Genomic DNA, 25,481 nt, shown 5'->3' on the forward strand with positions numbered 1-25,481 from the left:
CGAAAACCAAAAAAAAAAAAAAAAAAAAGAAAGAAAGAAAGAAAGAAAAAAAAGAAAAATAAAAAAGAAACTTGAATTTTAAGAAAACAGTTGGCTCCTTTGTAGATTTGAAGAACAATTTTCAGTTAGAAAAAAACATTGTTGTTATCTTTTAATATATGAGTAAATGGTCACACACAATTTTCATATACATATGTAACAATACTAATATACAAATGAGTTAAACAAAGAAAAGAAGAGGAAAATTCTATGTAGACAAGATATAGTTTAAAATCAATCTGGGAGCAAAACAAAATGAAGAATTTGAAGAACAAAAACTCTCTGCACGTCTGTGGTTTAAATAGTCAGTAGTTAAGAAGAGAGAAGCTTTTTTAGGGGCACAGTCAAGCAATACTTCATGAGCATAGGTATTAAAGTTTGTATTCCTGCAGAGACAAAGGAAAGTCAATGGGGAGTTATTCAGTGCAGAACAGACACAGGTGCAAAGAGAAACTAGATAGGAGGCTTTTTTCTTTTTTTTAAAAAAAATATTTATTTATTTATTTATTTATTTATTAAAGATTTCTGTCTCTTCCCCACCACCGCCTCCCCTTTCCCTCCCCCTCCCCCAATCACGTCCCCCTTCCTCGTCAGCCCAAAGAGCAATCAGGGTTCCCTGTCCTGTGGGAAGTCCAAGGACCACCCACCTCCATCCAGGTCTAGTAAGGTGAGCATCCAAACTGCCTAGGCTCCCACAAAACCAATAGGTGCAGTAGGATCAAAAACCCATTACCATTGTTCTTGAGGTCTCAGTAGTCCTCATTGTCCGCTGCTATGTTCAGCGAGACCGGTTTTAACCCAGGCTTTTTCAGACCCAGGCCAGCTGGCCTTGGTGAGTTCCCGATAGGACATTCCCGTTGTCTCAGTGTGTGGGTGCACCCCTCGCGGTCCTGAGTTCCTTGCTCGTGCTCTCTCTCCTTCTGCTCCTGATTTGGACCTTGAGTTTCAGTCCGGTGCTCCAATGTGGGTCTCTGTCTCTGTCTCTTGAAAGGAGACAAGAGACAGAGATAGATAGGAGGCTTTTACAGAAATTTAAGGTAGAGAAAACTGGTGTTTCTCAAACTGGATTGAAAATGTGAAGATGGATTGTCATAGATATTTTTAAAAGAAACATTAATTCATCTGTGTTGAGAAATTATTTAGCCACTAGGTTCATAAAGGAAATTTAAGGAAGGTGAGTTAAATAAGGGTTATTATATTACCAGGTCAGTGAAAGGAAGATAACTCTTCTAAGTTAACTGAAGATCAGCAGTAGTGTAACTGTAACAAGATGAAGATGATAGGGCATGACCTTGAATCAACAGTTATTTGGTTTCAGTACAGTAACTTGCCTCAAAAGATGGATGGAAGTTAGAAAGAGTTTAAACATGGTTTGCAGTGGTTGGAAATCATAGGTTTTAAGTATTTGAGTAGATAGGCGGTGGTAGGGCCAAAACTATTGGAAAAAAAAAAAAAAACAAGTTGTACCTTCTGCATTCTATGCATCAGGGTCATATTAGGAGCTTTTACTTGGCTCAGCAAACACCTCTTTTCTTTAACTTTAAACATGAAGCTTATATTTAAAAAAAAAAACAGAAAGATTGTATTCAGGGATGGTTGAAAGCATCCTGGTGATTCACAGGTATTAGATAAAGAACAGTACAGATCTAAGAGGAAAACAAATTTTAAAACCAATCATCACCTTTTATAAGTAACACAATATGTGAAAAATATGTTTTTAGAATCCGATTTGTCTGCTTTAAGCTCTAGGTGGAAGGGGAAACAAAGCTATTTTTAAGTTGCAGAGGCCATTCAGGAAAATTACTGCCTTGTTACGCTTCCTTCATGTGCCCAGAACTCGCAGTTCTCACTTCAAAATGTTATTGTATTTGATTTCAAAGGCTTGATAACATCTTACTAAAAATAAAACCTTAAGGAAGATGATAGATTTAGAAATCATTTTAGACACTCTGTCTATAAAAAAGAATATGTAGGTTATAATTGCCATGGCAAGTAAGTCTGAGATGGGTTTGCTGGGTCACTAAAGAGTGGACACCAATGGGGAAATAGGAAGTGAAATAGGTGGCTTTTGCTGATATAATCTTGTGGGTGCTTCTAGCTTCTCTATGAGTCCCTGAATAATGATGATACTTTTTAACATTCATTGTTTCTGGAAATCATTTTCTTTTATATATGAAGAGCTAAGCTTACATCTTCTTGCCAAAATCATATATATGCAAAACAAGTGAACATATACTTCTGTAATATATGTAAGAATGAGTAGATGTGAGACTTTAAAATTTTTTAAAGACCTAAGTGGAAATAATCAATGTTTATTTAATAGAAAGCACAAAATGCTACATTTGCATTTTCAGTAGGTCATTTGGCTGAACCTACAGATTTGTCAACAAAATCAGTTAGTATAATTATTTTCTAAGGTAACTTATAAAATTGTTTTCTAATAAAAAACACCAGACTCATTTGTACATAATAAAATACAGAAAAAAGGCCGGGCGATGGTGGTGCACGCCTTTAATCCCAGCACTCGGGAGGCAGAGGCAGGCGGATCTCTGTGAGTTCGAGACCAGCCTGGTCTACAGAGCTAGTTCCAGGACAGGCTCCAAAGCCACAGAGNGGAAAAAAAAAAAAAAAAAACTAAACAAACAAACAAAAAAACTAAACAAACAAACAAAAAAAAAAAAAAACCCAAGACTATGAAAAAGAAAATGACAGACAAAAAAAATCAAGGCGGGGTGACACATTGTTACAATCCAATCACAGGACTACAGAGCCTGGCAGCAGTACCCTGAATTCAGAGTCAGCCTGGAATACATAGTAACAGACTAGTCTGGGCTATGCAGACTGTGTCTATATTAAACTACAGAAAAGAAAAATGAACTCCAACCGAATGAACAAAGTTCATATAGTCGGAATGCTAAGTGAATAACACAGAAATTTCTGTCCTACATTGTGGTACATTCTCTCACTTCCTTTCACAATAGTTTAGGTTTTTAAATTCCTTCATTTTAATTTCATTTTATTCTCTCTAACATTTCCACACATTGTGGAGATTTCACAGGCTGTAAGTACACATACCAAGGTGTCATTTCTGTTGCAATGTTTAATTAGTTCATTTAGAAATTCTTTTTAGTTTTAAAAAATAACAGAAAATTCTTGAACAATGATAAAAAGCCCCAAAGTTCTTTTCATGCTAAGAAACTTTAACATCTTGATTATATATGCTACTAGCAATTGTTTATATTTGACTTGGTAGAATTTTATGCAGATTTTCTTACAAAACCTTAAAATGATCTGTTGTCTGAACACATTTTAAGATATGTTAAAGGAAAATTCAAATTTCATTAAAGTAATTACATTTTAAGCTATGTATTTGCTTAAAATAAATGTACTTTAAACTTCTTTAGGTCAATTTTTGTTAAGATAAAAATAAAGGCAAATTTACTTGATTTTTCTGAAAATCTTTTTCTATCTTTTAATATTAATAAACATAAGTATAACTTAAAGTTTACCAGTACATATTTTATTATTGTAACTACTAATTTTTAATTATTAACATTAACTATATTTAGATATACTTCAAAGATAGGCTTTGTAGTTTTATAAAGTTAAAGAATAAAGAATGCTTCATTTAAAAAATATTACAAATAGCAGATTTTAAAAAAGTGGCCATGAGTTTGAAGCAGAATGGGGAAAGGTTTATGGAAATGTTTGGAATGAGAAAAGAGAAAGTTGAAATGTTCTAATTAAATTATAAACTCAATAAAAAAAACTTAATATATATTGCAATGGCAATTGGATTTTCAGAAGTGTAGTACAGCAGCCCCTCATTTTGTGAGGCTTTATGTCAGTTATTCCTGTTCAATCGTGGCCAAAAATCATTGCAAAAAATTTCAGAAATTCATGAATTTTTAACTACTGTTATGAGTACTGTGATGATCTGCATTCCACTCTGAATCACCCATTTGTCCAGGAACGACTGTGTACACACTACTCATTTGTCCAGTGTATCCATAGTGTACACACTACCCATTTGTCCTGTGTATCCACAGTGCACACACTACCCATTTGTCCAGTGTATCCACAGTGTGTGTACACACTACCCATTTGTCCAGTGTATCCACAGTGTACACACTACCCATTTGTCCTGTGTATCCACAGTGTATGTACTTACTACCCATTTGTCCAGTGTATCCACAGTGTACACACTACCCATTTGTCCAGTGTATCCACAGTGCACACACTACCCATTTGTCCAGTGTATCCACAGTGCACACACTACCTATTTATATACATACACACACACATATACATACATACATACACACACACACACACACACACACATATATATATATATATATACACTTACACACATACATATACCAGTGAATCCACAGTATATGTTCTTCAACAGTATGGCAATTGCTAGAGAAGGGAGAGGGAACTAGAGCCAGAGATAAGAGGCAAAATACAGAGATTATATTTTCTTAATTATTAAATTGCTACAGCTGTCCTTTCCATTGTTATTTTACTAATTTTTCATTTATATGACATGTATCCAATATCATAGGTATGCATATGCAAAGGTGAAACATAATGTATATAAGGTTCAATATTCTACAATTTCAAATATTCCTGTGGAATCTTATAACCGATTTCCCAGGAGTAAACTGGAAAGACTGTATTATGAAAGTTTTTATCACATTGATAAATTAAAGCAATTTATCTTATTGCTATACTAAAATCAATGAACCCTGAAAGATATAAAATCATAAGTATCATTTAATAGGATTATGGAGGAATGACTTTTCTATTACCTTAAAAATGATTTCTACTTGTATAGATATACTTTCAAATATTGCACATGCTCTTCATGGAAGTTCTTGGCAGTTTCATCTTGCAATATACAGCAATGCAAGAGCAAAGAACGCAATTTTCCACATCTTATAAAATTAATTGGTAACTCTGATATAATTTCTATGTGACTTTGGCCATGAGGAGAAAAATAATGTACATTTAAACCAAAAATTCTAGAAAATGCATTTTTTCCATTTCATTGTTCTCATCTTGATAGTTGGAAGAGAATTAAGAAACCTTTTTTTTTTTTTTTGTATTTGACTGACATTCATCTTTCTTTCTGTTTGTCTCTAAGTCTGTGAAGCCCCTAGGGAAAGCACAAAGAGTAGAAATCAGGCAAGAAAACAAACATGAAAATGGGCAAACAACATTTTTCAACACAAAATAGCTATAAAGATCTTATTTGTTGGCCATTTGTAAACAAATTACCCCCAGTGGATGACATTCACACACAAAACTTTTATTGTGTTGAAGTTTAGATTCCCCTCAACTGAAATTAAACTCTTCCTGAGATAGCAACTTCTGCGTTTGAAAGGACTGCACACACAAGAAGAGGAGGAATCAAGACAAACAAACAAAAAAAAAACACCACAGAAACAAAGAATAAGTACACAAAGTACACAAGAGTATTTATTACATTTTGCAAGCACTTTGTTCTACATTTCAAAATCGCCACCATCCAGCTGTCGGCACATTTATGTACAAAACAGATTACTTGTAATGCCTGCTACAAAGCACTCCGTGAAAATACAAACCCTAAAACCAGAAATGAGAGCCAAAATGTCAACATCGTTACACAAATTTAGGAGACAGTTTTAAAAATCACCACAAACTGTAGACACAGAACTGAAACACTATATAATATAGAATTTAAAGAAGCCCATTAATACTTTTGCTGAATATCTTTAATACTGCATATACCAGAAAAAATTGTTGAACCAGTAAGGTAATCTAAGTGTTATAAAGCAAAATACCCCCAAATTAATAGTATAGAATGCATAATCATGCCACAGATAACGCTAGTAATACCCCCTACTTACTACAAGAACTTGTAAGATTACTGATGATGCATGACTAGTAGTTGTACAAAGATTGTTTCACTCAATAGATTTTATTGGGAATGCACTTACACTGAGGGAGGATTTCACAATGGTCAAATCAGTGCACAACACTACCTAGGTTTATACACTGACAAAATGTCTTGTCAGGCTACATCATTATTTTAAATGACACTTTACAGCATTCTTGTAGCATTAGAAAGAATCAGAAGAGAGTCAAGGTTAAAATAAACCACGAATTTGGTCCAGTAACACTGATAGTTTTTCTTTTCAAATTTATGTGATATAGGTACTTCTTATAAATGAATATGAATGAACATTCGGTTAAAATGACTTACTTGAAATAAAGACACAAATATATCACTACACTCCCAAACAATACATTCTATAGTGGCCTCTGACCACCCTTTAGAAAACACTACAGGTAAACCAACATAGATTAGAAGGCTGCAAGCAAAGCTATTATATTAATGGAAGTCTTTTCAAATATATCATACACATTTTAAGAAATAGCTTACAGAGGTGCAATCCATTAAAAGTTTTAAGTGGGTAAAACAGGTCTTCAGGGGGATAGTGTGCTTATGTTTAATATATCACCTTCATAAAGGTAATTAATTTTCCACATTAGCATATTAAAAGATCCAATCCAGCCACTGCATAAATCACAAAAAAGATCATTCTCCAACAGTCCACAGGAGTCATTTCCATGATAATTGTTTCTACACTAAACTTTAAAAGGTAAGCCTGGTGTCACAATCTTAGAAAGGCAACTGGCCATGCATTAGCATCACTGTTTCTACATGCTCACAACATAAACATGTGTAATCAGAGAAATACCTTTTAAGTACATCAAGGAAAAAAATACAATGTTAACAAAGATAAGAAGCACTTTTTTTTTAAAACCTACTCTAATAAATTTAGAAATTGCACCTTAGATTGATGAAAACCTTAACCAGGGCCTATAGCCATGTGGCCACTGATCTCCAGACTTGATTTCCATATTTCAAGAAGAGTCATCGTGATGCCATCTCTGTCTCTTATTTATAATGTACAATGGTCCCTTTGAAGGTTACCTGTAGTTAAACTTGTTCCCGAAATCAAAACTAAAATGTATAAAAAGCTATTTTTCTTTTCAAAACATAAGAAACAATGCAAAAAAGAGTTATGTGTGATATGTGGGAGGTGATTAAAAATCAAATATTTGCATTTGACAATGTTAATGTCATTGATCTTACAGAACTACTAAATCAGTTTGAGAAATTAAAAAAAAGGCTGAATAGGAGCTTGTAGAAGAGATTTGGTTATTCCAATTTAACAAATTAGGAGACAGAATGCTAAACAGCAAAGAGTTCTGCTCCGGTGATTCTTTAGTCACCTTACATCTCTTTGATGAGAAGCACTCAGATTTTGCTTTTCACAGGTTGGATGGTTGGATGGCCCTTAATTAAACACCAATGCATTCGGATGGTAAGGAACAGAGAAACTCATTTATGTGTATGCATTGAGCCGCTCTTTGGAGCGGGTGGAATGAATGTCATGAAGCTCTTGCTCCTCCTTCGACTTGATGTCTTCATACTTCTGCATCCGGCAGGCGTCTTTCACATAGGCCCAGTTGGCAGACAGAACCATAAGGTAGTGGACCTGATGGAGACAATATCATTTACACTGGAGGTCTGTTCACTATCAGTATGTTGCTGCTGCGATTAAACAAATAACCAAACTATATATCTACATAGAAAAGTTTCACAATTTAAAAATAAACAACATTTGTGTGATAAGGACCCTATGACTAAAATGTATTTTCTCACTCAGCGAAATATCTCTTACTCCTTTTCAACTTTGAAATAATCCAACTCTGAATATAAATGCTCCTTAACGTTTCCCTGTCTATGCTCTCATCATTTACCAAAATCCTAACATTGCATGCTTCTTATTCATATATCTGTGAAACATATTATATAATATATAAGCAGAAATACTCCCTTATATAATTCATATTTTGAATTTATATTGTGCTAAGAAGAATGATCTCAGAAACTCTAAAACGAACTTGTGTAATTAATTATCAAACTAGTTTTTTTTTACATTGATTCTAGATTTCCTTAATATGACCTTAGTTACTACAAGATAGAACATATTTTAACATATGGATCTTCTAAATTAATACGTCTCCCCAATAACCAGAAAGGTATTATATAGGAAGGCATTATGTTAAAAAATGAAGCTCATAAGCTAACCCAGGAGGTATAGGCTATATTGACATCTACTCAGTGAGCTACAAAGGGAAGATTGCAGCTTTAATAAATACCTGGATAAAAGTTCAAAGTCAGCTTGTGAACTTTACTTAGACCCTCCCCTCACCTACTTTAGGGGTCAAGTGCTTGTATAGCATTCACAAGTTTCTAGATTCCAGTCTTTATGTGCAAAATTAAAGGTGTGTACATGAAAACTTTTGGTAGATGAATTAATAACTAAGTTGTACTTTCTTCAGGATTAAAAGTGTAGAAAATGTTTTTATTCACATTTAGAAAACAAAATACTAAGTATCTTATTGCTCAACCACAAATATTATCAAAGAAAAATAGGCTATCACTTTGGGAGGGATGGGTGTTATGATTTGAATGAAAATGACCCCATATGTTCTTATATCTGAATGCCTGGTCTGCAACTAGTACAACTATTTGGGAAAAATTAAGAGGTGTGGACTTGTTTGAGGGGGTGTGTCACTAGGAATGAGCTTTGAGGTTTCAAAAACCCTTACCATTCCTATTTAGTTTTCTCTCTCGTGTTCTCTCTCTCTCTCTCTCTCTCTCTCTCTCTCTCTCTCTCTCTCTCTCTCTCTCTCTCTCTCTCTCTCTCTCTCTCTCTCTCTCTCTCTCTCTCTCTCTCTCTCTGAATCAGACACTAAGCTCTTAGCTACTGCCCCAATGCCTGCTGCTATACTCCTTGCCATGGTAGTCATAGACTCTAACTTTCTGGAAAGGTGAGCCAACCCCAATTAAATGCCTTCTTTTATAAGTTACCTTGGTCATGCTGTTTTGTCATTTCAATAGAAAAGTAACTAGGATAGGGGGCATGGGAGGTGTGTGAAAGAGGGTAACTGAAAGGGAGTAGAGGGAGAAAAGTATAGGGTAGGTAATGTAATTCTACTTCAATTAAAAATCACAAGACATGAGACCAACTGATATTAGAAAGTAAAAGTATACATATACTTAAAAAACATTCTAAATACTAAATATTATAGTGTATTAGGTGTTTATATTATGACAAAATATTAATTAATTAATTGTAATGTTAATGATCAACCCAAGGTCTTACACATGCTAGGCAAGTACTCTATCACTGAACTATATCAACAGCTCATGTTCCTAATTTTTGTGACAAGAAAATTTAGAAAAAAAGCATAATTTGTTTTGTCATTTTTAGAATATTCTATTTTTGAATTTTTACATTTTGTCAAACATAAGCTGTAAGCCTCTTGAGAGAAGGGACTGTGAATAATATTCTTGCATGGTATGGTATAGATCTTATGTTATAAAAGCTTAAAAAGCTTAAGAATTGTCAGTGTGTGTAGATCAACAAAAGCTTCCAAGTTCTCAGATTTATGTGAAATTTTTATAGTGTAATTCACCATAAAATTATAGTAAGTCTGATAAAAGAAGAAAATTCTGTTACTAAACTAACACTTTAATTATATTTAGACACAATCCAGGACCAACCACAAAGATTTAAAAATTGCAATATGTTCAATCTAAAAGTTTAACTTGTGGTAGCACGTAGAATGGCCCAGGGTTTATGGAGAATATGGGAGAGATATTTTATGTCAAAGGACACAAAAATGACTGGAGAGGAAGCAGAACAGATCTGTTCTCTGGTGTGGTGAATATATGTAAGGATTGTGTTTTGTATCCTGGAAAAATCACAGAGTGATAGAAAGTATATTTGTCCTTTTACCGCAAAAAGCAAATGAGATAATATACATGTTCATTAGCTTTAATTTAGGATTTCTAAAACCACTAGTAAAATAATATATTGAGTTTCTATCAACTTCTAAAAGTAAATAAGTTACATGAAACAAAATCAAGGCCTATTTAGAATAACTGACAAATAAATACATAATTTTATGTGTTCAAAACCTTCTTCAATATGTGAGAAAATATTATCCATAAATTACTAAACTATTATTTTATTTTATTTATATTATTTTACTGCTTGCATGTAACTTATTCAATTAAACACATATGAGTAAAATAATGAAAAGAAATTCAGGACTATTTAGTTCTGAAGCGAGGAAGAGTGTTAACCCTAATGTCATGCTGTTACCATCCTTCCCTGGTTGCAGGTGGTAAGATTATCTCAGGACGATTCTGGCATGTGGTCCTTCTTAGCGTTGTTACAAAACAATTGAGTAGAGAAACTGCTGATTTTAACATTAATCCTGTAGCCCTGCCTTAAAATTATGGATGATGTCATCAATATTTTAATAGAATATAAATCATCTTAATTTTCTCATCTATTTTGTGGAAGAGATAATAGCTATATGACAAATACAGAACAAGATTGTATCAAAAACTTTTGCTACAAATATTGAATGGGCTTGTGTCCATAAACTATTAAAGTACTTTAAATGGAGGAAAATTTAAATATATGTTCTTAGTTTCAGAAATAGTAGTGGTAATTATGTTAATCCTGCCTCCTATGACCTGAACTATTACCAAAGTGAAGAAGTCATAAATACTGTTGACAATCATTTATGCTAGCCCAGAATCTTAGAATAATACTAGCCAGAGAGAATTAACCTTAAAAGAATTTAGCAGGGAGGTAGTGGCACGGGCCTTTAATCCCAGCACTAGGGAGGCAGAGGCAGGGGGATCTCTGTGAGTCTGAGGCCAGCCTGGTCTACAAGAGCTAGTTCCAAGATAGGCTCCAAAGCTACAGACAAGCCCTGTCTCAAAAAAAATATTTTTACACAATTTTTTTTACATTCTTTCTATTCAAAATAATATTTATAGGTCTAGTGAGATGGCTCAGTGACTAAAAGAGATTGTGGTCAAGCCTGATGACTCAAGTTCAAATCCTGTGATCCCCATGGTAGAAAAAGAGAAAATATTTCCCCAAATTGTCCTGTGACCTTCACACTGACCTCACTGTCTCACATTGTTCCAGCCCCTAAATAAATCAAAACATATATTCAAAAACTCTCCTTCTTTTCAAAAATCAGATTGAATTGTATTTTATGAGTATGAGTGTCTTTTCTACATGCATGTGTACCACAAGGAATGACTGGTGCCTGTGGAGGCCATAAAAAGGTGTCAGATCCCCAGCTGTAAGCTACCATGTGAGTGTTAGGAATTGAACTCCGTTCCTCTAGAATAGCAACCGGTGCTCTTAACCACTGACCCATATCCCCAGACTCCTTTTTTTTTTTTTTTTTACTATACTGATTATAACATCTTATAAGGAAAATGTCTGAGAAGCAAATTAAATATTCAAGCAAATAACATTGCAATTCAAGTTGTTAAGTCAATCATTAAGCTGTGAGGGGCTTACCATAGCAATCACCGCTGCTCCAGCTCCAGCAAGTGCCACAATAAACAAATGGAAGGTCATATTCAGCTGCAAAACAAACAAAGCAAAAACCGAACAGAACAAAACAGAACATCACACACACAATGAAAAAACAAGGTGAGTCAGTTACATAGAGAAGAGAGATTGGGACTGGCACTATCATATAAAGATGACTTAGTATATCATTAATAAGTAGGAACTCTTGACAAGTAATGCATTTTATCAAAGAAACTTTCTCTTTCAAATCACTTAAATCATTATAACTGAACTATTTCACTAATATTCATCATAAAGATGAGACTGTCATTGAAAATGATGGATTTTACAATATGGATTTAGTAATGTATATTACAATATATCTTTATAATTTTCAACCTCTATTGAAACGAGTTTCTATAACAGCTCAAACATTTATAATAACTGTATTTAAATATACAAAATAGTTTTTATACTTGTTGTTTAGTAACCTATAAAACAGTAACAAGTAAAACAGAGACAGGAAAAATAAATATATTTAATTAGAATATATTCTTTAAGTAAAAAACTGTATGCTAAAATTTTGACAAAATTTGAAAATACTCACCTCAGTAGATTCACACATCCTCATGAAATTCTCAGAGACAGTACAAATTTTCTTTTCCTCCCCAATTGTCACAATCCCTACAGTATGTAGAAAATTATAGGTTAGCATTAAATGGTTTAAAGATCCTCAAGAGAAAATCTTTTGACTGTCAAACGGTTATTTCTCAGATTTTATTTCTATCATTACTGCCCCCAGGCTTATGAATATGAGATATAAAATTAACTCAGCAATTTAAAACACTTTTCATGAGGACTGAAGTCAATCTATCCCCTGGATTGTTCAGATTTGATTGTAGCTAGTTCATTGTTTTGGTTCATTAATGTGAAGCATCACAACTATTTGAGTGATTATGCCCCCAGATTGTACTAAGTCAGGATTAAATTTGTTGAGCTTGACCAAGGCTTTTGCTAGTTTATAGACATATTGCTCAGAAGAGAGTCCCTTCTTATGATTATATCACACACAGTGCTATTAGCAAGCAGGAATTAAAAGAACTTGCTGCTTCACTCATGCTGACACTTGCCTGTTGATTCATATGCCAACTACCCAGAGGAAATTTCAAATACACACATTTCTAGACTGTAACACATCTTTAGCACAGAATCTATGAAATTTAGGTCTGGAATATTGCTGCAAGCAAATAGGAAAAGATGTTAATAATAAAGTGCTTGCCTTGAAAGCACAATAATTTGAGTTTGATCCCCAGGGTCCATATTAGACTCAGTTCAATCCCTATCAATATCCCAACACAATTTTTCACAGACCTCAAAAGAACAATACTCAACTTCATGTAGAAAAACAAAAACAAACACACACACACACACACACACACACACACACACACACACACAAAACAATCCAGGATAGACAAAACAATCCTGTACAATAAAGGAACTTCTGGAGGCATCACAATCCCTGACTTCAAACTCTTCTGTGGAGCTACAGTAATGAAAACAGCTTGATACTGGCATAAAAACAGATAGGAGGACCAATGGAATCAAATTGAAGACCTGAATATCAATCTACACACTTTATGATCACCTGATTTTTGACAAAAGAACTACAAAATGGGAAAAGATCTTTACCAACCCCACATTAGACAGAGGATTGATTTGCAAAATATACAAAGAACTTAAGAAATTTGACAACAAAATAACAAATAATGCAATAAAAACTGGCTACAGAACTAAACAGGGAAATCTCAACAGAGGAATCTCAAATGGCTGAAAGACAAGGAAATGCTCAACATCCTTAGCCATCAGAGAAATGCAAATCAAAACAACTCTGAGATTCCATCTTACACTGGTAATAATAGCCAAGACCAAAAACATTGATGACGGTTTATGCTGGAGAGGATGTGGGGTAAGGGTAACACCCCTCATTGCTGGTAGGAGTGCAAACATGTACAGATTCTTTGAAAATGAGTCTGGCAACTTCTCTGAAAATTAGAAAACAATCTATGTCAAGACCCAACTTTACCACTTTTGGTATACCCAAAGGTTGCTCAATCATATTAGAAGGACATGTACTCAACTATGTTCATAGTAGCATTATTTTCAATAGCCAGAACCTGAAAAAAAACACCTAGATTCCCCTCAACTGAATAATGTATAAAGAAAATGTGGTACATTTGCACAATGGAGTACTACTCAGTGGTAAAATTTAATGGCACCTTGAAATTCTCAGGCAAATGAATGGAGCTAGGAAACACCCAATTGAGAAATTTAACCCAGAACCAGAAAGACAAATATAATATGTATTCACTCATAAGTTGCTTATGAGTGAATACAAAGAAAAAACAACAGCCTACAGTCCACAACACCAGAGAACCTAGACAACAAAGAGTGCCATAAGAAAGACATACATGGATCTACCTAGGAAGGAGACATAGACACTATCTACATAGGAAGGAGACATTGACAAGATCTCCTGAGGAAATTGTGAGCTTGGGAGTCATGGGAAAGGGGAGAGGAGAGGAAGGAAGGGGAGTGGAGAAAAATGTATAGCTCAATTAAAAAAGAAAGAAAACACAAAGACAAAAACAAAAGAGCAAAAGGAATAGTATTAACAAGTTAACAATAAAATAACTTTAATGGCTAATATTATTTTGAATCTCAGATTAATAAGGAATAGTATTTATATAATTATGTCTCATGGAATCACGATGAACTTCTACTTGGTCACCAGCAATACAGTTAAATTAGGCATTCAGTTTATTTTCTGTTAGCTGTGAAAGAGCAGTTATATATGTTCAAATTTCACTTTAAGGAATGGGAAAATAAAGTGAAGACATTGAGTTTGAGCCAGAAAGGGCCATGTTTTCATGCAACTGTCATGGCTTTGCTTTATGAGTGTCTCCAAGCCTTTTGATGCTTAGGCTGCAATCTCAGTAAAAGCAGTAGCCCATACTCCCTCTCACCAAGAACTCCACATACAGAGCACCTCTTTTTGCCCCGAAATTTATATCATAATACACAGGGCATCAGAACTTTATCTGGGTGGATAGTGGAGGGATTATTTACACCATAGCAGAACCCTATGGCTGCACCCTATTAATCTGTCTATACTATCCCCACAGAACCATCACATATTCTCCAGAAAAATATTCCTACTGTGCTGAGGTGTTATGAATCTTCAGTAGAGAATATTACTTTGAGTATTCACAAAATGAATTCATTTTTTTAAAAAAAATCTACTCATTTTATGTTCATGAGTATTTTCTCTGCACCCTTGGAGTTCAGAAGAGGTTATTTGATCCCTTGGTACTGCGGTTAGGGATGGCTGTGTGTCAATTTTGCTGTCTATGGACAAAAATGAAAGCATTGTCGACTATATATACTTGTGGAAATTCAACATTTAAACATACAAAAAACTTAGAATGGTATATAAATGATTATCCTAATACTCTTAACATTTGAAGCCTGGATATTTGAGAAATAGAAAATGAATTACACAAAAAAAAATCTTGCTGGAAAATTTCATTTTGACAAAGGGTAATACATAAAAGATTTATAATGTGCATTAAAAGGTACTTTTCTTTCATGTGTATAATTGTTTTTTCTACATGGATGTCTTTGCAATATGTGTATGTATTGCACACAGACGTAAGGAAAGACATCATATTTCCTGGAACGACTTACAGGAAGTTATTAGTCAATATGTGTATGCAGGAAATTCACTGGAAGAACAGCTAGTACTCTTAACTACCGACTGACCCTTCTTTCCAGCTTTCTATGAAAATTTTAATTTCTTTTTAAATTATTTATTTTGCACGTACTAACACACTAAATGTAAATGATATTATAAAACATTAAAACATAAACAAATATATAACATAAATAATTATCACACGTATATATGGATAATAGTTATTTCTACATGAGGAGTAAGCCTTAAATAAGAAATAATAAGGCCTAGGGCATAGCATGTGGTAGGACATTTGTCTAAAACATGCATAAAGTTTTAGGATTCAGTCTTTAATAAGTCAAAAAAAGTCGAGTTTTGTTTCCCTCCTGTTCCTTCTCTTTTTTCTTCTCTAATATCCTGTAACTTCATCATTTTTAATGCTAGCTTTTCTTTTCTTAACTTAGAAGACAAAGCAATATGTTATCCTTGGTGATCTTCATACTAGATATTTATCTCAATTTATATATTTACCATGGGTCAATGAAATTAGAACACCAATATCAGTTCAAACGTGAAAATGACTGCTAAGATTAGGAAAAAGAAGCCAGTTTTGACCTGCTAATTCCAGGAAATGCATTTTGACAGAATATTCCAATATGAATGTATATGTATAATGATAACAATTACCCCTCTGTCTTGAATTCCTATCTATTTAAATTTACAGAATGCCCTGAAGTGGATTGTTAGATAAAGTTATCTCTGAGGTAACAAAAACGAGTCTCAAAGTACAAAACTACTTTTTTGAGACTCACTATCTACCTACCAAACTGACGAAGGTCCAAGCACAGGTTTGCTCCCTCCACTAGTGTGGTATTTCGGCAGATGGTCCACAGGTTGAAATACATGTACACAGGCAGTGAGGTGAAAGCGGTGACTCCAAGCCAGGCCAGCATGAAGAGGTATGTCAGCATAATAAACTGCAACAGTGAAAACAGACAAAGTGAACAGCTGTAAGCTACCAACAAACAGGTCTGCTTTTCGTCTTCAAAGCAAATAACCCCTGCTTAGAATCTTGGTGCATAAATGCTCAAAAGAATGCTGTTAGGAATTATACTAGAATATGAGACTTTGAGAATTTATCTCACAAATTTTACATGAGAACTGATATGTAAAAAGACTTAAGATCTTTCATATCGACTAACTCTCCTTTGATTAAAGGAATAGAATATTCTAACATGGGATTCCACTCTGTATGCTATGAATACCATTGGTTAATAAAGAAATTGTCTTGAGCCTTCACATAAAATAGAGGCAGGCAGGGAAAACTAAACTGAAGCTGGGAGAAAGAAGAAAAAGTGGGCGAGAAGCCATGGAGCTGTACCAGAGATAGACATGCTGGAACCTTGCCAGTAGGCCATAAGCCTCATGGTAAAATAAAAATAATGGAGATGGGTTAATTCTAGATGTAAGAGCTAGATAACAATATACTTAAGTAACTAGCAAAGCAGTGATTTAATTAATACAGTTTCTATGTGGTTATTTTGGGGCTGAGCAGCTGGGAACCAACAAGTGGCTCCTTACAACAAATTGGTGCTCCAACATTGTTGACTAAATCCATGTAAAACCTGACAAAGCTTAAAAAGAAATCCTAAAGACAAAGGAACAGCATTAATTATGGTTTGATTGCAGCATTTTCTTGGGTGGGCACTATTTGTTAAAAACAAGCAGAGGCATGGCTCCTTTAAGAGAAGTTTTCCTGCTTCAGCTGTAGCAGAAAAAAAAGCTATGACATTTTGAAATGGCCGCTTTCTGGGCTGTGCTGCTAGCATGAACTCTGACTCTTTTAGGAGGCTGAGCATTTAAATGGTGTTTATAAGCGGTCTGTTACAAGCTACTTAAGGGCTCGACATAAACCAGCTGCATACTTGGAACTGGGATGGTGTGTGTGGTTCAGAGGCAGTGAATGGACCTCCTCCGCCATGTTGAACTGGGCGGGGCAAGCAGGCAGTGCCCTATTTGCTCTAGCAATGCCAAAGCTTAGGGTTTTAAGAATCACTTAGCATTTTAGGATGCATTCTTGGTCAGAAAATGATTATAAAAACACAATAAAGTCAAATTCAGATGGAAAAACCTCTAAATGGGTTATAGTGTAGGATAAAAGTATGTAGGCTTGGGGGAGAGAAGAAAAGAGTACAGAGAGTTATAAAAAGTTAAAGAAAAGATGAAACAAAGTCTTTAAAGAGACAGAGGACAGACAGCCAGAGATTAAAAGGAATAAAGAAAATTTAGCCACGTAAAAATGGGAAATTCATAGAGAGTCTGGATTATGTATATTATTGTATTTTCTTTGAATTTTTGATTGCAAGTGAGCTAAGTACAAAGAGACATTTCATTTTATAGACTGTTAAACTAAACTAAAGGTGTCTTGATTTTAAAATATGGGTCTAAGGATATGTTGCTTTGGAAAAGAGGTATTTTTTTTGTTTCCACAGAGGATGAGAACCTGCGGATTCATTCCATGCTAATGTGCTTTGATGGACTGAGACCTCTGAAACGTTGGCTTGTACACTTCTCAAAAAATTACTTTGCCCAATAAAAAGCAGGAAGAAGTTTGAAGAGAACTATGCCCATATTCTCAAATATTGTTTTTAAATGTTTATTTACATTTTAAGAGGGGTATGCTATAGAGATTTCCATTGGTATGGATCTTGCTTTTTTAATACAAATTTAAAGTCAATTTTGCTAAAGGCATATTTCTGCTCTTCATTAAGGTATTGTGTTCGTACAGCTCATTTAAAAAGGTAATGCATAATTTTAAAAATAGGTTAATAGATAATTATCTATAATAGGCAAGCTTGTAATCATGTTAGTTAAATTTACTAGATGTATTGGGATGTATTTCATATGGATACAAACTCTTCACATTCTTCAAATTTTTCAAAGATGACAGAATATGGCATTTAAAATGTTTTAAGAACTTAGGACTTTTATAGCAGAAGAAACATAATACCAGATGAAGAGAGAACCAGAATTTTTCTGTTCTCTTCTGATTCAAAACTGTCATAATCGTCAGGAAACAGACCTACAAGATCAAATGGAGTGACAATTGCCATCACTACTTCTTGGGCCCTGGAGTTGGTTCTTTTCACACGGTACTGACAGGCCTCACTCTATAATATGTGGAAGATCACAATTCCTGCTTCTCTCAGCTCTGATCAAGCCTGGATTCAGAACAGGTGCTACAGGAGTGGGTAGGCAGATCTTTGTGGGCTGCCTACCTGCTGCAAAGCCATTGAAGCTTCTGGTGCCAACCTTCTGGTGTGTTAGGCGTGACTGATGACACAGTTGCTACTATTGTAGAAAAATAGTGTGGCTCATGATTTCAATTTAAAAATAGGTATTCTGGATTCCCTTTTAAGACACTGAATGACAGGCGGATAATTATCTGTACATAGATGTGAATTTTCTCTGCAATTATTCTTACTGTGTGATGAGTTTACTATTCTGAATGAAGCATCATATTTCACTTCAACTGCGCTGCCACTGGGACATTCTGTGCCATTAGAAATCAGCTTGTAGACCCCATTCTCTTGCCCTTTCACTTCGGTAACATGGACTCGGAACTTCAAAGATGATCTTGATTTTTGTCAGACAAATCTACACTGACTCAGAGAAGAGAAATGACTTTCTAAGTCTCACCAAGACACCATCATGAGTTATCTGAATAATAGAGAAGCTCAGAATTAACTGAATTTATTATACATTACTTGCAAACTAGAAATTAAGGTCAGAAACTTGCCTTTTGCAGAATAATTGTCTAAATGTTATCAAGAACGGAATATGCATACTTCTTAGATCAGTCTAAAATCTTCACGTATATTACTTCTGAATCTGAAATTTATATTGCCAATCTAAGGAATTTAGGTGGCAATCCCCTTTTTACAGCCCTGAAGTCATGTTATTGAAATTACAGCTTTCCTCACATACATCTATATCACATGGTAGGAATTGCAATAAGTTTCCCCTAGACAGAAATATATGTCCACAACTCAACCTAGTAGCATCATAAATTGGTTGTAAGTTGTTTGTTATAAAGGCTTGCTGGTAACATGTATGTTTATTTTTCCTGTGAGACTGAAGTAATTAATTATTCCCTGTTACTGATCACTATCATGTTATGACTTATTTTGCTGAAATTAAACACATGGCCTTATATGTCGTGACAAAATAGAAAGGCCAGTCAAGGATGGGTGCTTCCTTGATTCATTTTGGAAAACTAATCTGCATAAAACATGACACACCACCTTCAACTATATCACATTTGAATTTTTACTACTGTCATGCATGCTTTGTATTTAATTAATTCTATGTTATGAATTTGATCTGCTTTACTACTAAACACCCCATCACTAAATATTGAAGACCAACAGTAATGAGTTTATAAAAACAGAAATTTTATGAAATAGTTGTCCTCAAATATATAGCTTAGCAAAAAACATATTTAAAAGTATAGACAGAAACTTCCATATATATATGCATTGCCTATAGATTAGGGGAAGGATTTTCTATTATTTTGTATGGTAACCCAAGGTTCTTTAAAATAAATAAATAACAATAAATGTTTCCTCATGCACAAATAAAATTAGTTGCAGTGCATACAATTTGAGAATTTAAAATTGATATTTCACAACAAATACTATTAATTTAGAAGTTTTATTTTGAAGTTGTATCAAGAAAATAACTTAAGAAAATGTTACTACATTAAAGAATGCTTCAGCTATCTGCAGGTGCGTACAAACATCTGTGTGCTGTGGAAATCAACCTACATTTCATACTGAGTGCAGAGAAATTACATACCCAGGCGCTCACACATCGGCCACAGGTGGTGATTTTGAAGTCCCCATAGAGATCCTTGATGGCCCCAGTTGTGAAGAAACCTTCCACCATCAGTAAAATGCCATAGACAAAGAAAGCAGCCGCAATGCCATAGATCACATACTTAAAGATGTCAATCCTGGAGACAAAAAAAAAGAGCCAAAACACATGATTCATTTCAATGCCTTTTTGTAATTTGATTTCAAAAGTTGAACCTCATGTGTTCATGGATCTTTGGAAACGAAAGCAGAAGATGTGTATAAAATCAAGCATCCAAAACCTCTGCATGGATCCAGGAGAAGCTAATGGCAGTTCATGCCTATTGGGAGAGGGAAAGTCACTTTTCTTCAGGGACATGATTTCTGAGAGGTTAGCCAGGCTCCAGTATATGGTCCCACACCCATGCACATGTAGGCAGCATTAAATAAACTCAGTAAATATCAAATTAAAAGACAGAGAGTGAGAGTACATAAAATTCAGAGGAAAAAAAGTAGAGAAAATGGGGAACAGAAAGGAAGGATGAATCCCAACACTATATTAAATGAAATATTGGATAATAAAACTAAAGTAAAATAACTTTGGTATTCAAAGTGATAGGTGGATTACAAAACATTTGTGTTTTATATGTCTAATGTTTACATATAAATTCTGCTCTGCAATTTTTAATATTTATCAACAAGGAATCTGAGTATTTTTGTATATGTAGACTTTGCCCTCTTCCTCTACACAGTTTCCGCTATTCTCGGATCACATTGATAATTAATTATGTAAATATTTAAGAGTTTGCTCAAAGTAATTTGATAACTGGGGTAATCATACTAATGAAAAACATATCAAATCAATTTGACTTTCTGACCTAGCTCCTTTCAATCAAAATTCTTCTTTTTGTTTCTATGAGACAGACTATGCTATATATCTAATCTAATCAGTGTTCTGTTATATGTAGCTTTTTTCATTTAATGTGAAACTTTTGTAATTCATTCACATCTTAACACATGTCAGGATTTCTTTTCTAAGGGTCAACAGTAGTTCATTACCTATACACTATATTTTCTTTACCTACACATCCATCTTTGGAATTCAAGTTGTTTTAACACCCTGGACAGTAAAAGTTGATGCGATAAACATGGTAGTTCAGCTATTTCCTCAAGATTCCTGTTTCAATCCATTGGAGTAAATGTTTAAATTAATGCTGGCAGATAAGTAGGGAGGCATGTTTAGAGGCATATTTCTATGTTAATGTAATTTTCAGTTGTCCCATCCTTTGGCTGAAGCTAAAGTCTTATCAGGAAAAACAAACTAAGTTTATCCTAAGATACTCCTTTGTTGTAGGTTTAATACAAATAGAAGTGTGCTGAGTTTTCCTGTAAATTATCTTTCCGTACTGAACTGAGTTTAAATTGAGCGTACTCAGTAATGTGTATCTTGAATTTAACATGCTTAAGAATCTACCCCCTCAGAAAGAACTTCCTTATATATAAGAAAATACTTTTACCTATAATTAATATTTCATATAATTTTTCATATATATAATTTCTAATACATATTTATATTATATGAAATGTATATTCATATATAAATATATTATGCATCACATATATTTTCAGGTAATATATATACATGCATTACATGATTATATATATGTTTTAGTTGAAAGAACTCATAGGAGAGAAGATTGATATGAAGATAAATCTCATGCCCTCTTTATCTGCTGCATGTCATAAATATTTATTTGTTCTTGTATTTTACCTGGGTTGTTTTGGATTTGCATTCACCAAGATATGAACTCATTACTGTCAATTACAGAATGACAATTTATAATATTGTACTTCTCAGATATTTTATCTCCATGTAAATCCTTTCAGATTTCTCAATGTTTGTTTATACAACTTTCTAACCAAAAGCACATTTTACAGAGAAATGTGAAAAAAGAAAAACAAAATTATCAGTGTTCATCCTCTCAATTTATTAAATAAATTTTAATCAAATTCCTTTGAAAAATTTTTCCTTAACCAAAGCATCATTGCTACTGAAATTGAACATATTTTCAGTGGTCTTCATATTTTCAGTGGTCTTTAAAATTATGTCACAAGATCTCCTGAGCAAATTGGAAGCAAAGGGAGAGTGTTGAAGGGAAGGGAAAGCCAGCGAGGGAAGCAGAGAAAAATGTATAGCTCAATAAAATCAATAAAAAATAAAACAAAAATATGGCTATAAAAAATTATGTCACATTATATAATATGGAGACCCATTTCCCCAATTCCCTATTTTAACAATGGTATAAAAAAATCTCTACATCCTACTTCACAGAAAGCATTGTTGAGTCATTTTTATCATCAAAGAGATTTTGAAGAATGTGGTTAATGATCTCCAGATAGAAATATTCTTGTGGAGAAAATTGGCGAGTTCAACGCAATTGTCCTAATCTTTAAATTAAAGATGTAAGAGTGTCACTATAAAATTCAGAGAGAGATTTCAGGATGCCACATGGCTGGCTTTGAAGATGGAAAGAGACAAAGAGCCAAGAATGCAGGTGGCTTTTGTAAGATGGACCAACTCCAGAGATTCCAGATGGAACATAATTTTGCCAACATCTTGATTTCAGCCCCTTGCAATAAACCTAGTAAGACCTGCTTCAGATTTTGAACTTTGAAACTGTGAAATAATCAATTTCTTAGTTTTAAGAAAAAATAGTTTTTGATTTAGTAAAATGTCTTTAAGAATTAGAAGCCTGAAAAAATGCTTAGTAAAAAATGCACACCATTCAACGGTTATTTCTGAACTCATCAAGTCAATAAGATTTTGTAGCACAAGTTTTAACTGTGATTTAAAGTATGTTCTGATATCCAAGACTAATCAGAAATCTCCATCAACTCTAACTAGCCTACTCTTGAAGCATTATTGTAAGTGGAAGGTGAAAATGTTTGGGTTAACTGTCTATACTGCAGATGAGTAGAAAGAGCTTATAGGCTGCCATGGTGTCTAAGCCTTAGTTAGTTATCTTTTGCTATCTTGTTTCCTTACTTCAAACATTAGGATGTTGTTAAGTGCTTTGTATTTCTTTAATTTCCAAAGAATAAATGTGAACAATAAAAATCTTAGGCATTATAAATTCGTAATGTTACTTTGAATAAAATTAGTCTATCTCAGGTTACTATTTTTTGTTTTTAAAATATTAAATAGTTCATAATCTGGTAAATTAATTTTTGATACATTAATGTAAAGTCAGTTATATAAATTTAAAAATAAATTCTATTCTGTCTGAAAATCAATGTAATCAGATCCTGAGTATTTATTATTACTGTTTAAAATTCAACAACCATTAAGAAACAAATTATATAGGAAGTTTTATTTAGGAGTAAAGCTAGCGTGTGATCAAACCTCAGGATATTTATTTAAGATGCCAAATCAATTAATTGTCTTGGTCACCTTTTGATGTATGATTTCAGCCACGCTCTACATTTCATTGTCTGTATGATTGTGTTGTGCAGTGGTAAATAGTTATCTGCCTCTTGTTAGCTTTGTCAAATAATGATGTAGAATCACAGCAATACCATACTGTCAAAACTTTTTCTCAGTTAAGAGATTCTGAATCATAAATTGGAAAAGCTACTCTTCCTCACGCAACAACAATTTCCTAAATGAGGGAGCAAAAGCGGTTGTGCTAATATGTAAATGTTGTTGAAGTGGGGTACTAATGGGAGAAGTGGATTAAATTATAAACATTACAACTTTGGAGCCAACATATGAGCTGGATTTTAGGAACCAAATTGACATATCAATGGCTAAAAAGAGCTTCTGAGAAACCAATGGGTAATGATAGACAGAGATGCTGAAAATTCTACCAATAGATTTAAAACTATTAGAAATTCTTCCTCTTTATTCTTTGAAGGATCTACCACATTGACTGGACCATGACAAAACTGCTTCTCATTAACTGAGAAGTTAGAATGTAGAGTATACCAATGACATTATTCATGATTACACTCCTGAAACACAATGCAGAAGAAAGAAAACAACTGCAGACTTATCTGTGAAAAGTAAAATTTCATGCCTGGAAGGCAACTATCAAAACACAATGGTAACATTTCATGGCTACATAATTGCTCTTTCTTAGATTAAAGACTTAGACTTAGTCTTTAGTCTGGATTTTGTTTAGAAACTTGTATGTATTTAGGGAGTTGGGAGAGAAATAAGGGAGAAAAGGAGGAAAATGTAGAGGGAGAAAGAAGATGGGAAGGAGAGCAGTAATGGAAAATGATGTAGTAGAGTCTTCTATCTATCTGTTGCTTTCATTGGTTAATTAATAATGAAAACTGCCTGGCCTGATAGGTCAGAACATAGATAGGTGGGAAAGACAGAACAGAATTGTCGGAGGAAGAAAGCAGAGTCAGGAAGATGTCATGATTCTCCTGCCTGAGACAGATGGATGCTCGTTAGACTCATCCTGGTAAGCCACAGTCAAGTGGCGATACAGATTAATAGAAATGGCTTAATCAAGATGTGAGAGTTAGCCAGTAAGAGGCTAGAACTAATGGGCCAGGCAGTGTTAAAATGAATACAGTTTGGTGTGGTTATTTTGGGAGTAAGCTAGTGCAGGAGCCAGGCAGGAAAAGAGAGGGGGGAGGAGGGAGGGAGGGAGGGAGGGAGGGAGGGAGAGAGAGAGAAAGAGAGAGAGAGAGAGAGAGAAAATAAATGAATATAAGGATAAAGAAAAGAGCAACTCCTTGGATCCTGAGGAACACAGGTGGAAATTATTCAGAAATCTTTTTACCTTTATCTTTTAGCTTACTTTCTAAGTAAACAGGCCTCTTTTCCCTTTTAAGTAGGAGACAATATATGTATAAAATAAGAATTTGTAAATCACAAAAATTGGACACATGCTTTCTCTATGATAATTCTTCTACACATTCTTTTCAAAGAAAATATTTACAAGCAATACATATCACGTATACCCCTCACAATTGCTCCCCAGTGTCTTATAGTTCTTACTCTGCATTCTGTATCTCCTTTACTATTCCCGTTCCTTGGAAGGCAGCCCTGGTGAGGGTGATCTTCACAACCTTACAATCTTTACATAATTTATGAATTTATTAGTTCTTTTTCACCACACTAAGAGTTTGATAGTACAAACATTCTCTATTTTGTTTCAAGGAGCAGAATTTAATCCATATGGAAGCTCTGTGAGGCCTATAGAATGAATTTAAATGAATTTGAACTATGAGAAGAGAAATAATTTGAGCCCCATCAATGTACTATTCTTCCTATTATAAACATACTTTATTGCTCATTTATTTAATTTTTCATATAGCAGATTAAATGTAAAACTATAAAAATGTATAATCTAAAGATTTTTTTCAAAATTCCCCTTCCAA

The 25,481-nt window shown here is 34.0% G+C and overlaps 1 protein-coding gene across 2 annotated transcripts in view; it reads right to left on the reverse strand.

Annotated features, from left to right (window-relative positions):
- Positions 1-5,500: 5,500 nt before the first annotated feature.
- Positions 5,501-25,481, reverse strand: part of Gpm6a (glycoprotein M6A) — a 229,599-nt gene continuing 209,618 nt past the window's right edge. For both annotated transcript variants that reach the window (XM_050147384.1, XM_050147385.1), the window contains 5 exons: positions 20,089-20,245; positions 16,055-16,208; positions 12,106-12,182; positions 11,505-11,570; positions 5,501-7,595 (listed from right to left, as the gene is read on the reverse strand). In XM_050147384.1, the coding sequence (XP_050003341.1) occupies positions 7,443-7,595; positions 11,505-11,570; positions 12,106-12,182; positions 16,055-16,208; positions 20,089-20,245 (607 nt within the window). In that variant the 3' untranslated portion in view covers positions 5,501-7,442. The remainder of the gene's footprint in view (positions 7,596-11,504; positions 11,571-12,105; positions 12,183-16,054; positions 16,209-20,088; positions 20,246-25,481) is intronic.

This window comes from Alexandromys fortis, unplaced genomic scaffold, assembly GCF_014885135.2.
Source record: "Alexandromys fortis isolate MF-2015 unplaced genomic scaffold, M_Fortis_MF-2015_v1.1 scaffold_32, whole genome shotgun sequence".
Taxonomy (NCBI): Eukaryota; Metazoa; Chordata; class Mammalia; order Rodentia; family Cricetidae; genus Alexandromys; species Alexandromys fortis.